This window comes from Amphiprion ocellaris, chromosome 11 (assembly GCF_022539595.1).
Source record: "Amphiprion ocellaris isolate individual 3 ecotype Okinawa chromosome 11, ASM2253959v1, whole genome shotgun sequence".
NCBI lineage: Eukaryota > Metazoa > Chordata > Actinopteri > Pomacentridae > Amphiprion > Amphiprion ocellaris.
The window spans coordinates 16414991-16432942 of NC_072776.1; the positions used below are offsets into that span (position 1 = coordinate 16414991).

General features: G+C 39.6%; 1 protein-coding gene across 9 annotated transcripts in view; it reads right to left on the reverse strand.

Moving 5' to 3' along the window:
- Window positions 1–17952, reverse strand: part of lrp1bb (low density lipoprotein receptor-related protein 1Bb) — a 279672-nt gene that overhangs the window by 114231 nt on the left and 147489 nt on the right. For 5 of the 9 annotated variants that reach the window (XM_035952733.2, XM_035952735.2, XM_035952730.2 and 2 more), the window contains 9 exons: window positions 16675–16864; window positions 15308–15430; window positions 14845–14988; window positions 11540–11665; window positions 10482–10595; window positions 7113–7193; window positions 6524–6694; window positions 5096–5278; window positions 1527–1727 (listed from right to left, as the gene is read on the reverse strand). In XM_035952733.2, the coding sequence (XP_035808626.2) occupies window positions 1527–1727; window positions 5096–5278; window positions 6524–6694; window positions 7113–7193; window positions 10482–10595; window positions 11540–11665; window positions 14845–14988; window positions 15308–15430; window positions 16675–16864 (1333 nt within the window). The remainder of the gene's footprint in view (window positions 1–1526; window positions 1728–5095; window positions 5279–6523; window positions 6695–7112; window positions 7194–10481; window positions 10596–11539; window positions 11666–14844; window positions 14989–15307; window positions 15431–16674; window positions 16865–17952) is intronic. The other 4 variants (XM_035952736.2, XM_055015178.1, XM_035952732.2 and 1 more) reach the window with 1 other exon arrangement.

A 17952-nucleotide genomic window follows, 5' to 3' on the forward strand; every position in this document is an offset into this window, starting at 1 on the left:
TGGTGGATGACAACCCTGCTGATCAATCAGACCCTCAAGGTCCCACTGAACACAATCTAATAGTCTATGAAGAGGTAGAAGCCCTATTTCCAGCTATGATAACACTTGAGGGTCCTATAGGGCCCCCCTGAGGCTTCCTTGGTGACACTCTAGAAAATGAACTTCCATGTTTACAGTGCACACTTTAAGAGATTAGATGGCTAGAGCTAGGCACAGGAGATCCTTTTCTTCCCTCTGAAGGCTCTTGGACAAACACGTCCACATTTGCCATCACTGGGAAGGCAGACTTTTCTTCATGTTCTGTCTGTTTGGTCTTTAAAACAACAGATATCGCTTACTTGCTGGGTTCTAAGCTGCAGGATAGGAAGGAAAGGATGTAGGAAATACTCCACTGGGAGATTCTCAACATTCTCTACATCCCATGGCATACCATAAGATGAAAAAATTAAGTGAGACTTAGCAGCTGTGTTGTGAGATGCCTCCTCCAGGTGAAGACTGGAGGATGTGCCTCAACATTTTAAATGAAAACACCAAGCTGCCACATGGTAAATTAGGAGAAATAATGTGACAAATATAAACAATGGAATGTGCCGCAGCTTTTTTCCCCTATAATCCAAATGTGCTTTATTTTTTTGTCGTTGTTGTGTTTGTTTTATTTTCTCTTAAACCGATGCCACCAACTCAAGCTTCAGTGCTTACATTGCTGGAATAAAAGTGGCAATCAAAGAAACTCAAACACAGTCGGAGCATTGGACCATTCTAAATTCCAGTACATGGGAGTCATTATTTTTGACAGTTTTCTTGGTCTTTTCTACTTAAAAGTGATTCTTATATAAAACACTCCTCTGTGAGCTTGAAAGGTGGCTGTAAAATGTTCCTCATGAAGAACAACAGTTACAGCTAGCTTTCATTCTAGTGTTGACATGTTTTGTTGTATTTCTAATTGTCTGCTGTTTCACTTGTCAGACTGTTGGAATCCCTTCAACACGGTACAAGTCAACTACTATAGAAAGTTTTTCCAGCCTTTAAGTCCTCGGGTGAGTGTTTGATAAGCTGTCCACACTGGTGGACAAAGGTTAATTTTAGAAGGCCTTTTAGTACCATTAAAGAAAAATACCCAAACAATACAATTATATGTTTGACAGGTATAGAGAGTTTCCAGTCTTGTCACAACAGTAGGTAAAAGGCCCTATTTTCTTTCAGCAAGTCAAAGCACAGAACAGAAGACATGCATAAGCTAGTCGGTTTAGTCTGCTACTAGTGATGACTTATGACCTCAAATCCATCAAACACCTTTGGGATGAAATGGAATACAGACTGTGAGCCACATTTACACCCAACAATGAAAACCTTGTAGAAAGCCTTTTCAGAACATGTTAACATTTTTAGTAATTTTACTTGTGTCTATAAGATTCTGGAGTCCACACACTTATGGCTATGTTGAGTAGATATCCATTTACATCTTGCAGAATGACAAAACAAAACACCAGAGAAGACACTACATGCACGGACAAGACAAACATTACCACAGATGCGTCCTTCATCCGAGCGGTCAGGACAGTCGACTTTGCTGTTGCAGATCTTGTCAGGTGTGAGGCAGACAGAGGTGTCATTGGCACAAGGGTACTTGGGTGGCTTACAAACATCAGACTCACAGGACTCTTCATCTGAGCGGTCCTCACAGTCGATGTCTCCGTCACACACCCAGCTCTTTGTAATACACTTGCCTGTAGAGTAGGAGATGTGAAGGTAGACAAACATGAATTTTTTAAGCACATAATTGGAGAATTAGCAGTTTCAAGCATCTCTACAGTTCAGACTTTGTGATCTTTGGAAGCATTCATAAGAGTGTTTTGTTTTTGTTTTTTTTTTACATTTGATACAAGATTCAGAAATAAAGCTTCCAGCCTTAACTAACTGGAATTTAACTTTTACATTCAGTACTTGTATTTACTCCCTTCGGATTGGACAAATGCTTAATTTTTTAGTTCCTTTATCATATCCTTATGATGCACATGCTGCAGCAAAAAATCACAAGCATTTTTCCCGGAGGGCCTCAATCAACAAACTCCCTCTTATTTCCGTGCTAAATGTTCAACCTGATGAAAAAGTCCACAGAAGATCAATATTCTTCACGCTGATACCTGCGCTAGGGTGTAATTTGTAATTCCCTCCCTTGAGTTAGAAAGAGGTAGGTGGAAGCAGCGAGGAGGGCGAGGAAGAAAACAACACAGGTTGTATCATCATCTTTTCACTCTCCCAGGTGAAGCTTGTATCGCAGCGTATTCCAATTTAGATTTTCTTTCCCCATCAAAATGCATCATAACATTTTGAGATCCCGCTGGTTTGTGCTTGGTGCTGGATCAGTGCAAACCAACGTGGGAGGCTGAAGCGACCGCTGAGGATGTGTTGATGTTGTGTGTTTAGGTGTGCTTGTGAGCCTGTGCGTTCGTCTTCATCCCACTTCTAAGCTTTCCAGTTGTCCCTATGAAAATATATTCAGTGACACTTTTGATTTAACCCTTTATGTGCTGAAAGCCTAATGCCACTGCAGTTCCATAAATAACAGTGAAGGGCCGTCCGTGCATGAAATATGGATGGCACTCAGAGCACAGGAATGTTCCATTTTAAGCATAATCAAACTGCGTTGGGATGTATTTGGGGTAATGCACATGGACAAGGTGGTTAATCACTTGTGTAATTGAATTAACCAGGCCCGATGCTGGCAGTTTCACCTTGAATGACACAGTAAGAAAATCCTGCGACTTCACCATGGTGAGTTTTATGAGTGTGTGTAGCTATAGAAAGCAGAGGTTGAACCAAGGATGTGAATGGAGAGGGAAAAACACATGGTATTATTCAGAGAGTGGGAGGCACACAGGGGAAGAAAGCACCTCTGAGTGGGTTTATTACACACAACTATTGCTTATTTTGAGTATGAAATACATGTTTTATGTTCTTTCCAAATATAGAAAAGCTCACTGAAGTATCTAAAAGTTTCATCTTTAATTCAGCAAAACTGCAGCATATCCACAGATGAATTTTCTACAGAGCAGCCTCCTTTATGTTTCTCTTAAGCTTATCCTACCTCCAAATATGGCTGAAGATTTATTGTTTAAACAACAGAAGAGCAAATCCATAGTTGTAGTGTGTGTTTTTTTGCATGCATACGTGTGTTCCACTTTTCTCCCCACTAAGGTTGTTATATTCATAAAGATATTCATGTTTGTTGGCATCTTTACATGATTTTAGGTTCTAACACAGAATACTGTATAGATTAAAGCTCAACGCTGTAGCATTTTAGTTGCTGAATTGCATTTATTTTGGACATTGACAGGTGCTTATTGCTATGAGTAATGATGGGATTGAAATGCAAATGTAAACGTGTGAAATAAGATTAGCATGCAGCCTACATTAAACTTGCATATGAATTAATACATCTTAAATTCCCTTGATAGCCTCGTATATAGGTTTGTCCTGTAACCCAAACTTATTTTGGCTTCAATTTAGAGAAATTCCACATCAGATGTGCCTAATATGAAGGTAGAAATCAATCAAAGCAGTCTGAACCATTTAAGGGGAGGGATCCTGAATATAGAAAATTAAGCTATTACTTCATATGCAGCTATTCTATATTTTCCTGTTGCTTTTTCTATGTATTTTCCCCCCCCAAAAAAAACCCATGGGTGGGTGACCTAGCTAACTTTACTTTCTATAACTGTTGCATTAAGCATAAGCTCCAGGCTGTATATTCCTATCATGTTATCCTCTGCATTTCATTCCACATCCATCCCCAAAGGTGGATTGTTCAGGTCTATAGTTAGGTATAATAGATGCACAAAATAAGCAAATGCATCTCTTTGTCTTTTTAGCCATCACAACTGCTAGAATGGCCCCTTTCAGAGGCCCTTTTTTTAAAAATATTGTCAGAGATGGCTCTGTGCTGCTCTGTGGAGGACAAAACAAGCTGAACCAGTGCACACGAGTGTGACACTGATTCACAGGAGTGAATAATAACTGTGTGGTCTAACCAGCTTGTCAACATGCAGCACTGCCTCCAGTCTCAATAAAAAACTGTTAAGGGATGAGCAGAAAGCTGCAGCACTAAAAGCACAAAACAACTGAATCTTTGTCTGACCTTTTCCTTACATTTGCTAAAAGACAGTAGATGTTGGGTACATGGGCTGTTTCGACTGACCATTTTAAGTGTTTGCCCTGATTGGGTGAACCACTACATAGAAACTTCACTTCATGGTTCCACAGTGGGGGGTGGTTAAGCCTCCAAAGCCCACCAGAGAGTGAAGCCTCTATGTAAGAGCAGAGAGCCATGTGGCAGCTTAATTTATGACTGATGACAAAAAAAATCGCTCATGAAATGACTGAAATTTCCTCCTCAGCTAAAAAGCTGAGCAAAAGAGAGGAGGGAAAATTATCTCTAATTTAGTCTGTTTATTGCAGCAACTTTCACTGTGAAGGTTAAGTACTGAGGAAGTCCAAGCAGATGAAGGGAATTGTTTTAAATAGGAATAATATTTTGTTTTGTGTGGATGACGATAAAAATCCTGAGGCTATGTTCTAATTTCAGGCCATCATGCTTAATTTAGAAGTTAAATTCAAAATTGTTTGAGATGACTATTGATTAGTGACCCGCATAAAGGTCTTCTGTTTCAACCTTCTGCAAATTAGTTCCATATATTGTAGAACAATAGTCTATAATCACTGAATTGATTTTGCTTTCTCTCATTTGCTGTGTCCTTCAAGCTCACCTTAGTTCAGCCAGGCGTTTGTAGTGCAAAAACTATAGCATCTGTTACAGATGTAGATGCAAGATTTACTAACTTAACAACAGACCAACCAAAGCTGTCACCTGGTTACTAAAGTGTGAGAACCAGCAATACAATAGTGTCTCTTCATAGACTTCATTCAAGACGTTTTGAAGCTATAAAACATGACTAGCAATACTACAAAACCCAAGTTAAAGTTTATAAAAAAACTACCATCTCTAGAATCTCTCTACATAAAACTATTTGTTATCAGTACATCTTTTACTTAGTGGGGTCCATTGTGTTGTTTAGCAGTGTTCAGTATTCACTACCTGTATCTTTGCAGGTAAACTTGGCCTTGGGATCACACATCCTCTTGGTCCCCTCACAGTCTTTCTCATCACTCCCATCCTCACAGTCCTTGTCTCCGTCACATCTCCAGCGCTCTGGGATGCAGGTTCCATCTGTGACACAGTGGAATTCATCCCCGCTGCACTCAGTCACAGATGGCAGCACTACAACACAAGTTAATTTAACAATTAATGCTTCGCAGAGCGATGGCGTCAGAGTCACGGGCAAAATCACAACAATAATCAACTGCTATTTTCCAAGATATATTTTACTGTTTACTAATATTTATCTATGTGAGCAGTGCATTTGGCAGCTGTAATATGTTGGTGACTTCCAACGAAGCAGATTATTTTACAAGTGTTTAGGGTTTATGTCCTCAAGATGTTTCTGTCTTGTTTAATGGCTCTGGTCACTATATCACTAGTGGAGGTTTCATTGCAATTTAAAAAATGGTGTCACTGCACTATTATGTTGTATGCGCTGCACTGCAAGTCTTAAAGTCACTGCCCATTACTTTCTAATGTTAAGGAATGTATAAACTAAATTACAATGTGGAATACAGAATGGTTTTATTTGTGAAAATCAATTAATAAGTACTAAATGATATATTAAATTTAAGCATGTAAAAGAGTTGTAAACCAAATAACACTAAACAGGCTCCTCTTCATCATGCTGCATTCAGTTTCTTTGAGCAAAACATAGTAAATAGCAACATAAATTTTATTTAATCATGGCATTTTGCATTCAGTATGTACACGATGATTTGAATTTGATCAGCCATCTGCTTCATACTTAAAAATCCAACCCAAAAAACATTCTTCAACAGCCGAAGCAAAGCTAAGACAAATCCAGCCCCCTGGGGTAAAAGCAGAATCAGACACGGGGGAGTGGAGAATCCTGCAGTTCCCATCAGGAAACGGTTTGATGAATAGTCTACACATTCTAGTGACAAGCAAGTGAGCTGTGAGTTTTCGAGGAGCTTGCATGAGGTTTTCTGTGGTAATTAGATTAAATGATTCAACTCCTGATGGTGAAAGTCCCCCGAACAGACACTAGATAAGATTTTGTCACATGAGCGTGAAAACCACGTTAGCGAACTCACGCTGATTAATTGTTAAACATGTAATTACAACACCTGCATTTAAACACGGATTTGACTTGCAAATAAAATCATTTGCACACTCAAACACATGTAAGTGCAGCTATGTGCTCTTAAAGGTCCTGTCAGGCAGCTCTTCTGTGATGACTTAACATTTAACAGTGGCTTCATGCTACTGATAATTTGTTGTAAAACATGAAAAATAACAAGGCTTGTCTAATGCTAGAGGGGATGTGTTCGTCTAGCGACAGTATCTTATGCCGATCTGAACACTTCACAGCATTTTAAGAAGCAATGCAGACATTCTTACATGCAGATCCACCCCTGCAGGTCGTGTTTTCATCACTGAAGTCACCACAGTCGTTGTCTCCATCACAGGCCCAGTGGTCTGGAATACAGCGTCCACTGGAGCACTGGAACTGAGTGTTGGAGCAGGACTGGATGCAGCCAGCTTCATCACTGTTATCTCCACAGTCATCATCTGCACACATTAACACTCAGTGAAGGTGTGATCACACAAAAACATCACTGCTGAAGGTAATGTCAGTGAGCATGTAGCACCCAATAATGTCACATTACATGACACCTCATGCAAACATACACAACCTGTCATCAGAGCTTGCTGCATGTGGTGCTAAAGAGTCATTATGTCACGTTTAATGTCAAATTGACATCGTTTGAAACATTGTATTACATTAGCAGTCAAGGTAGCGCATTATTGGGGTTTTGTTACATTTCCGAACAGGTTAAGTGCAGATTCTATTGTATTTTCTGGTCTTATTACATTTTCATTGTCAGTGAAATATATTATTTTTCTCTACAGGGCATTTTTTTTTAAATAAGCAAATTTTGAATAATAAGTAAATAATAATGATAAGTAATAAATTCAAAAAGATCACCTGAATCACAGTGCCACTTGACACTGATGCATCGTCCGTTGGAGCAGCTGAACTGGGTGAGGGGCTCACATGTGGGGAAGCCTGAAAAGGTTTGAATACAGGTAAACATCAAATATAAACCCAATCCAACTTGAATAAATCATTTGTAAAAATCTAAATTACCATTTGTGGTTTAGAAAATTTGACAGAAAATGGCATTATTAGCTGACATGAAGTAATTTTTCTAACATCTACAGTATACTCATGAGAATTATTATTAGTTAGTACATCTAATAGATAAAAGAAGTACATTTTCACATTATTCAATTTTTCTGCAGAAGGCAATATAACTTCAGTCATATTAGGATTTATGTAAAAATGTGTGAAATGAACCCTGTCTTTCCTACTGCAGAGGTTAAATCAAGGTATTCTCGCAGGAAGAGTAATCTCTAACTGTACACCGCTTTTTAATGAATAAAACAGAATCTGTGAAATCTAAGCATTTTAAGAAGAGGACATAAACCATCTCAGAGGCTTATCTAACTGCAGTCATGCATTACTTCAGGTAGAAGCCCTGTCAGCAAGCTGCTTCTCTATTAACAAGTAAGTTGTTGAAAATATTTGATTCTGGAAAGAAGGAGTGAACTGACAGACGAACCGACAGGCTGCATGACCAAAGATTCCATGACCCTGAAATCAAAGTTATGTTCTCCGATCTAAACCGTACTCATGTGGTTCTGAATCTTAAGAAAGACTTTACAAACTCTGTGTTGTATGTGGCCCTGGTTGCAAATTGAAAGTAATGTGAAATTCCTCTTTTGATTAATGTGCTGTACTAAAGGGAGCCTTGAACTGCAATGTTTTATTCACAGTAAGTTGTGTTTTCACATTTCATCTCTTGATCAATGCCTGTAATCACAAAGCTATCGATGTAAAAACATATTTGGCCTTGAAACAAAAAAAATAAGCAATCATCCCACAAACAGCTGTAACCCAGTGGCCCCACAGTGGTTGATGCTCTTCTTTTTACAGCTGATAATACAGACTATATAGCATATACAGTACATGCTGCATATACAAAATACATACATGATACATATCTAATGCAACATCCGTCACTGTAGTCAAGGAGACCTCATGAACTATTCTGGTCTACATTATAGCATCAATATTCTTTACCAATGTTGCAGGACGTGCCGGAATACAGATTCTTCTGCATTTTGTGGACTGATGACATCGTCAGCATCGACATTTGTATTCCTATCAGATACCAGTCTCGTTTCCGATTTTGAGATACTGTATATACTGGATGCCTGAAGCTTTATTGACTTCAGTATGAAATGCAAGTCCACATTTGAATTGATTTGTTGGCATCTGCTGCTGCTGTCTAGAATACCTTAGGCTCTGTGGAGGAGACATATTATATCTTTATCATACATCTGTCTTCTAGGGTATATTTCCCTCAAATGCATTTGGTCTCACTGACAGCACATGACTGGCTGGAACTTAACATTCGTTAAAAATGAAGCACGGACATGCATAAATAATGAAGGTTTCAAGTAAACAGTGAGCTTTGCTAAAAATGAAACACCAGCATTCATAAATAATGATGGCTTCAAGTGAACAGAGAGTCCAATAGAAGACGCTGTGTGACAAGTACTAAACTACTGACAAACAAAATCCAAATTAGTATCAATCTCCGAGGCGACCACCACTGAGCTTCAGGTGTTCCAAAACCCACAGTAGCTCCAGTGAAGTTAAGTGAGCTGCCAGAGCTACACAGTAGAGTGCCTACAGAGAAGTAATGCCTGAGGAAGCTCTGACAACAGTATGGGAGAGAATATGTTTTGCTGCACAGCTTGATTATGATTGAATGAAGCCGAGCATGAACTTTAATTACTCCTTACACCCTGGCTGTTTGTGACTGCGTATTGAAGCAGCTTAGGACATACAAAGGGACGCAGAGCACAGTGCAGCATTTGGCAAACATCAATCACTGTTAAAGGCTGATTTAATACAAATAGTGATTAAAGGGAATCTTAAAACCTTTACCCTCATCTTTTAAATGTATTCGGGTAATTCATCCAGTTCAACTTTACAGCTGAAAACATATTTTTCAAGTCCAAACACTCTATTCCTTTGTACAATAAAAGGTTAAATACATCTTCAAAGAACTCCAAGAAGCTGTTTTTTTACCATTTACATTTTCCAAGATTAATGCAGAACACAGACTGCAACTTTCACTGACAGAAGTTGACAGATTGTATAATACCACTGAGACACGACTTAAGAACAGTGGACTACTGTACAAAAGTGTGCAGTTCACTCAGCGCCACCCCTATAAGCCATCAGTGAGGACATGTATGGTTCTTGGTCAAAAGAAAACATCAATTATTCGGTCCTAAAACTTCCTCAACTGAATGAAGTAGTACATGCAAAACAGACAAAATATTCAAGAAGTCAAGAAAGAGACAAGCAGCTGTGATTAGCTTTCATTTTAGATGTATTTCAATGCTTAGCAAGTGGTACACTACTAGGCTAAACAAATGACCTGCTATTGGTGCTAGTATCAGCATGGAATCACTGCTATCATCCTCTGGGGAGCAAGAACAGATGTGACAAATTTCATCGCAATCCCTCCAAAAGTTATTGGGATACTTTGTGTGCGCTGAAATTGTAACCGACACACGCTGTCCCAAGAGCCACATCACTAGCTGACTAAAACAAAATCCTTAACCTCTACCTTATGTAATGTCTGGAGGTACTGTTTTGTGTTATGAGTTTCATATATCACTATATCTACTGCCTTCTAGCCCACCCCAGTAGACAACTAGCTGATGCGGTTCATCTGAGCCTCCCTTCTATCCGCCCTGCATCAGCCCTCTATTGCATTTGTACCACTAACAGCTCCACAGGAAGTATTACACACATCCACGCACTGCTTGCATTGCCAATATTGCTGACTTCCAGTCCATATTCTTGTTTTGTGTTAGTTTTAGTTGAAATAAATTGGATTTGTCTTGCATGGATTTCCTACTGGTTACATGCTTTGAGCCAGTCTGTGACGAGAGTGGCAAATGGGACATTAATGAAAAATGGGGCTAAAAAATAGAAAGTAAATAACTTCAATTAGTTCCATAATTTGCATGTTGAAAACTTGTTCTGTTTTATTGTGTGCTTTTACAGACGTTATGTGAAAAAAAAGAAATAAACTTACACCAAATTATGCAGAAATTTCACTGCCTGGTGATGAAATCATTTAGTCAGCAGAGTGACCAAACAAAGCCAACACGAAGAGTGGCATCAGTCACGTCCACTCAGACTGACGCTTAAATGGCATGTGGTGAAAAAAAAAAAAAAAAACAAAAAAAAACACCACGTGTGACTCACTGCATGATATTTCATCAGACATATCCCCGCAGTCATTCTCCCGGTCACAGCTCCAAGCTCGAGGTATACATCGTCTGTTCTGGCAGGAGAACTGGTCGGCTTGACAGGGCTGGGCTGAGGGAAGAAGAAAGAAGCCACTTAATTCAATCACACCTGCATAAGTCAATGCTGGATGTGCACAACAACTCTAATGATCACTAAATCACCAAGACGTCAATGTCCGGCCGGCGCGAACTCTTCATCACTCAATCACACGCTAGAAGCACGGAAGGTCTCACAGCAATGGAAAACGTGCTGTTGCTTGATGTGCCGTCAGTTTCATGCTGGTGGTCATGCACATGACAGCACACAAGTGATGTCTTGCTGATGTGGGATATGCATGTCAATCTGCTGATGAGGTAACATTCATCATCCTCTGGCTAATGCTCATTGATTGATCCTCTAAGGATAAAAAGCTCCTAAGAGGCACCACTGAGAGCGTTGGGAGGCGATGTGATATACTATAAGTGTTCCTGACAGATAGCTGCTACTCATAGGTGCTACAACTCTTGGATACTATAGTGTGCTCTCCCACAATGAAATTGATTGCGCTGTACTGAAGCCACTCAAGAGTTGCAAGTTATAACATTGATAGCTGCCTTGACAACAGCTGACACCTCCGTGGAAGACTTGTACAAACAAAGCACATCTACAGTGAGACGTTTTATCAAAAAATATGCCATACTATTGACACAAGAAGCTGTTTGATCTTTGATTATTACAGTCTACATAGCTTGAGAATCTTCAAAATTATTTAAAAAGCACATCAATCGCCTTAACAACATCTAGGGCTATAACCACATTATGTTGTCCTGACATCACTATTTTAGAAAATGTAACTCTGGCATTCATTCAGAGAATAAACAACAAACAAATGATTGATAATCAGTCAATCAATGTGCAAAGACAAGCAACGCTGACAGCTGTCAATTATCTTCTATACTCAGGTGATATAATCATAAAATCGCTGCCAAAACAACACCAAATCTAAAAGAAAGACAAAGTGCGACAGTACATACCCGAGCATGTGGTGTTGGCCTCATCCTCGTTGTTACCGCAGTCATTTGTTCCATCGCAAAGCCATCTTTTGGGAATGCATCGATTGTTGCTGCATTTGAACTGATCAGTGGGACAAGTGTGGTTGTCTGCAGAGTTGAAACAGCAAAAAGTCAGTCAGTGAACCACAAGCTAATAAAACAAAACAAACAGGGGGAAAAAATGAAAAAATGCCCCATTTATTGTTATTCTGAGCCTGATCCCAACTCTAGTCATAAAATACCGGGTATCTAAATTTATAAATCTGACACACCTTATTTTTCACGTTACCATGCGATCAGATAGCAAGAAGACATCTCACTCTGTTGGAGCTGTCTGTACTTGTCTACTTGTGGTTACACATCAGTGTTACAGTGTGATATTTAGTGTGTCTCATAAACAATGTTTGGCAAACTACAAGCTACTGAGAGCCCACAAACCCAACAACTGGGCCATCTTATTTTGGCCTGGCATGATATTATTCAGGGTTTATTAGCAAAAGCTGACATGATCTGCCACCTGCAACTTTGCAGTTTGAACAGTGAAAGTGATGATAGAAATAACACGATATTCTGTAACCACCACAAAATATGATCAAGCTTCTGCCTAGATGTTGCTCTGCAAGGAAGGTTGTTACTATGAAGATGACCTTTAAAAGCGTGCGCCAAGTGTCAAGTACCTCACTATATATGTTGACCTCTGATTTATTTTCTATTATTTGATCTTTGAAGAAGATGAAAGTCCAAGTTTATACATTTATATATTCATTTAAAAATGTATTTTACGTTAGGATATTTCTTTCTGCTCAACAAGGAAAAATGAAGGTCGGAAGATGCAGGTCACCCAATGAAACGCAACACCATAACACTTTCTTCGTGGTTTAAAATGAGAAGCCAATTAATGAATACTTTGTACACTGATCTACTCCAAATGACTAAGAAAATGCAAATAACAGATTGGGTAAGCCAAGCAGCATGGTACATTTTTCAAAAAACCCAGGTGTACGTACAGACAAACACTTCTGACCAGATTCACAAAGCGCAATTTTCACTCTTATGCAGTGAATACTCTCAGTATAGAGCGCAGCTGTCATAAAGGAGAGCACTTGGAAAGCAGCACCGCTACGCTAACAGGCTGAGGGGGACAAAACACACATAGAGTGCAGACTTTCATTGTCTTTGAAATACAGCTGGATTGTCCAAATCTGCTATTTAAAGTCTTCTTATTAATATCAAACTTAAAGAATAAACTCTCAATCCCACTGGGGAAAAAGGTTCAGGTTTATGGAGCATATTTACAGCTTTTTAGTGGGACTTGATTAAGGTCACAATTCAACTCATCTTGTGCTGACACACCAGCAAGCCACATTAAAAACCATAAAAGGCACTGATGCTTTAATGTGTGCAGAATCTCACTCATGTTTCTCCTTGGAGGTTTGTCCTTTACTGGGAGTAATGGAGTCTCTATAGCAATTTACAGTAGTCTTAAGTATATTTGTTATGTGGTTTCATTGCCTTGGTTTTTGTTTTATTTAAAGCCACTTTCAATTTATAAAACTGACTCTACTGGAACTATAGCAGCCAAGCTTCTTATTTCCTTTCCAGTCTTGTCATTTAACTTTAATTACACATTGACTATTCAAATTCACTAAGCCTCACTACTCATAAATCATACTAAATGAATGAGCAAATGTCTGTGGATACTGTACCGGTATTTTTTTGTATGATAAATCATTCCATATTGTCTAAGACAGTAGTGGTGGTGGTGTTCCTTTGGGATATAGCAAGGTCTCAGTGTCAGATACTGCGAAGCTGAGACCAGTGTTTTGGTCAAATGAGTTCTGGAAGCATCCTGTGTCTTGTCACAGGCATCGATTCCATTATGTCAACTTATAGCTGAGTAAGGCACAAAATTTAGAAATTTGAAAATACAGCCCTTCTCCTGCAGCTATTCCCTCTGTGTTTTACGTCCCTCCCACCAAACAAGCACGGGCATATGCACGCACTTAAAACGTGCAAAAATAATTACACTAAAAGCAATATTAGAAAAAATAGTCGCTTGAGGGAAAGTCATCTATCTAACCCATTGCACCAATACATCGTACCATGTGGAGGTTGGTGCTGCGGCTGCACAGTGGCTTAGTGGTCAGCACTTTCGCCTTGCAGCTAGAAGATCCCTGGTTCGTGTCCTTGCATTCTCAGGATCTTTCTGCATGGAGTTTGCATGTTCTCCCTGCGCATGCGTGGGTTTTCTCTGGGTACTTCGGCTTCCTCCCACAGTCCAAAAACATACTGAGGTAAATTAGTAACTCTACATTGTCCATAGTTGTGCTTGTTTGTCTGTATTTGTAGCCCAGAGATAGACTGGTGACCTATCCAGGGTGTCCCCTGCCTTCGCCTAAGTCAGCTGGGATAGAATAAAACCCCCCTGTGACCCTAATGAGGATTAAGCAGTATATAGATCATGGATGGATGTTGTTGCTCTTCTAGAACAGTGGCAGTGAAAAGTGACTGGCTGGCTAAAATCTCCCATCACGGGCTTGATTTTCTAAATCCTGAAAACAGAGCTAAGCGAAGGTGCAGAAGTCTAGTTTCCTCTGAGACCACCTGAACATACTGAAAGTTTAGTATGGAATTATTTTTTTGGCCATAAAAATACCGCCTTTCTCAGCTTTAGTGTTCATAGAACATGTTGTAAGAAGGCAAAGTCTTCTTATGGCCTCAAGAGACCAATCAGTACCACAAGGCATGTGGAATTCCTTGCTTAAAATGCAGTGTTGCTCTGTTAGTGAATTCACTTTGTTCTGACATATTTTAAAGACGACTCAACATCCAAAAAAACACATAAATAAGATAATTATTAAAACACAGGATACCCCTGCAGAGCAGATAATTGATTTTTGAATTCTGATCATCCTGGCAGATGATTACATTATGGTACATTGCTGCCATGGCTTTCAGAAAAAAAAATAAATAAATAAATAACAGCATGCCAGCATCTAACATCATATTTATCCAACTGATTTGTTAAAGAGCCAATCCACTCCAGTAACAGCAAAAGGAGAGGCAGCAGTGAAGAGGAGGAGCACTTTACACTCCTACTTCGGTGACATTTAGGAACATAGAAGCTGACAGCGAGAGAGAATTAGCCTTAAAAAGCTGAGGCTTTTCTTGCTTGGTGCACAGCTGTGTATGCGAGTGTATCGGCATGTACAGTGTCTGCGCATAAAGTGTATATTTATGTTAGCGTGCAGTGTTACGCCTGCAAAAACAGATTTTAGCATCCTCACAGCAGCTGTGGCTCTCCTCGTCACTTCCATCCAGACAGTCATCATCTCCGTCGCACTTCCACAAGGCCCGTATGCAGCGATGATTGTGGCACTGGAACTCATCACTTTTACATCTCTGTGGCTCTAAACTGCTGCTGGAAGCTTCTGGGAGAAACAGAAGCAGGACAAGATTTTTTATGAAGTATGCATTTAGGGGAAATTATTGGCATCGCTATAATAGCACATAAAACGTGTTAATAATGTCCCGTGCCCCTCTGTGTAACGACTGGGATTTGGTTTATATTTCTGGAAACCCACTGGGATAATTCCCCACCTGTGTTTATTTGTTTATAAGAAGATTTGCATGTGAAAAGATGAGGTTATTATTTGATCTTTGTCCCACAGGATGAAGCAAGGATTACAGTATACTGGGACAAGATGATCTCAGGCCTCTTGTTCCTTCTGATTCATTATGTCCTCCTACCTGCACAGGTGACATTGTTCTTCTCCAGAACCTGGTTGTCAGCGCAGGCACACACTCTGCCTCCTGGGATGGCAAGGCAGAGGGTACCACAGCCTCCATAATTCACACTACATGCGTTGTCACCTGGAGAAACAGATCCCAAACACAGTAAGGTGTCTTGCTCATTCAAAGCTACATTTTCTAAGCCCAGTTTTAGTGCCACATGATTCTGCTGTTTTGTCTATTTCCCCACCTGTACACTGAACAACAGAGGCTCAGTAGTTGCTTTAAAATCCTGCAAAATAAATCACCTCATTGATACAAAGCTCATTTCCTGCCTGAGCGAAACATGCCAGGTGTATGTCATGTGATCTATAACCATATGTCAAGTGAATTATTGGGAACACTGTGGCTGAAAGACATTTGACGTTTTTATCATTCTTGGAGGAACAATTTGTCTTTCTGGACAAAGCCAATGGGGAAAAAAAAGTCACATATAAAGTTAAGGCATGAGACACCTTTGTCACTTTAATTTAACACAGAGCCCAAAGGCAGCGCCTGAACCAATGAGATAAAGCTTTCGGTTTTGTAAGAGCCAATCAGTAACACTCAGAGTGCTGGACAGTCAATTAATCTATGCGGTGACATGAACAATAGAGAAATGTCCAGCAAATTCTCTGCATGGTGTGAACTCGGCTGAGCATGTAGAAGTCAGCCAGTCACCTGCATCACATGCTTGACACTTCTCGACTCAAAATGCAGTTTTAATATATCTCATATGAAAATTAGTGTTTTGACAATGCAGCAAACCTATGCTATGAATCCAAAAACATGTAATTTGACCATGTAAAATAATATTTCTCTACATTTAGAGCACGAGCATCAACATCCCTTGGCTGTGGAGCAGGTGTCTAAACATTTCTTTTACATGGTTGTTACGGGATAACAAAAGAAATGCCTCCTGTGACGGCAAGTGAGGCCCTCTGCTGACAGCCATATCTGATGCCTCTCCAATCTGTTCTTTTCAGGATTCTAACAGGATGAATCCATCATCATTTGTTACAGAAGTGAGCAAAGCCCTCCAAACCTTGGTCACCTTATTTAACTTCATAAAGTGGAGCCCCAAGTGATTCTAAAGCCGCTGTCACTGCTGATCAATGCACTGGTTTACACCATAAAATCTGAGACCAATAGGCATATACGTAGCTCCCCGGTGTATATATCATATAAAGTGCTCTCCATTAAGGAAAAGGGTATAGGGGATACAAATGTCTGGACACACAGCACAGAGAGGTTCTGTTTCCAGTGCAAAACAGCCACTTTCTCTGTTAGGGAAGCCATGGTTCAGTGGCACTGGATAAGGACTTAATGAAAGGAATGCAGCCAACCTTGCTGACTCTGTGCATCATAGACACGCAGGCCAAACAGTGGTGGTCTCTCGCTTCTCAGCAGAGTGACATCGCCCATGGATAAGTCCAGCTGGAATACGGAGGCATTCATGTACTCCGTCCAGAAGATAAAATTACGATAATGAGAGATTCCGAATGGATGGTTCAGCTCTTTTCCGCTATACACCACCTGCAACATGAAGCAAACACAGAGTATAATCAAAAGATTAGGGGGGCTATGGAAAGACACCACGAGCAACAGAAAAATCAATCATCTCAAACACGGTTCTAGCTGTTTGAATATGGGCTTAGAAATGATTTGATCACAGTATATGATGAATGTGATTCAATTTCTTTGCGTAAATTTATTCACGCAGAGCTGTCTGCTTATAATAATGTTTGCTAGAATCTTGGCATTGATTAAATAGCATTCGCAAATAATTCATTAGCTTAATACGCCAGTACAACTACAGCCGACAGGAGCAGTTGGGGATGAAGGGATGTCTTGTTGGTAGTTGTTGTGGGAAGAGGAGTAGTTTTCAATCATCTTGCTGTTTTGTAGTTCAACACTGTCACAGCTATAATATATAAAAAAATGGATTTGAACACTAAACATGTTTTATTACTGACTTCAGATAAAGATGGAACAATTTTATTCCACTATTAAATCAACTAATTACTGACTATTATTTTAAAGAGCCCATATTGTGCTTTTTGGGTGCTTTTTTTTTAGCATTATAGTGTTTTGTGCCTGAAAAATGCATACAATGCACCGATGACACTCAAAGTCAAGGCCAAAGAAAGTTACTGTCTTTCAGAAAACACAACTCCTTTCCTGCATGAAACACCTCATGTGAATCGCAGGCTTTTCTTCCGTTACTTAATTATGTCATCATGCCACACATTTGCATAACTACTACCAAGTAGCTAGTTTAGCCAAGAGGTGTAGAGATATTTCTGTCTCTCTACTCATAGATCTGGGGTCCCATTACATAACCAGTGTTGCCTTACTTTTGATTGGGTCATCTGACCGATCACAGCAGCGTGGGTTTTTCATGAGGGTGAGTCTTAAAAGAGATAGAAGCTAAAATGGTTTGTTTCAGACAGAGGGTGAGAAAAGGTGCTATAGCAATGTGCGAGAAAAATAATGTGTTTTTTGAACATTAAAATCGTTACACCTACACTAATAAACCTCAAAAATAAAATGATGAAACCTGTAAACGAGCATAATATGGGCACTTTAAAACCAACGTGGGTATTTAGAGATGTCAGAATAAC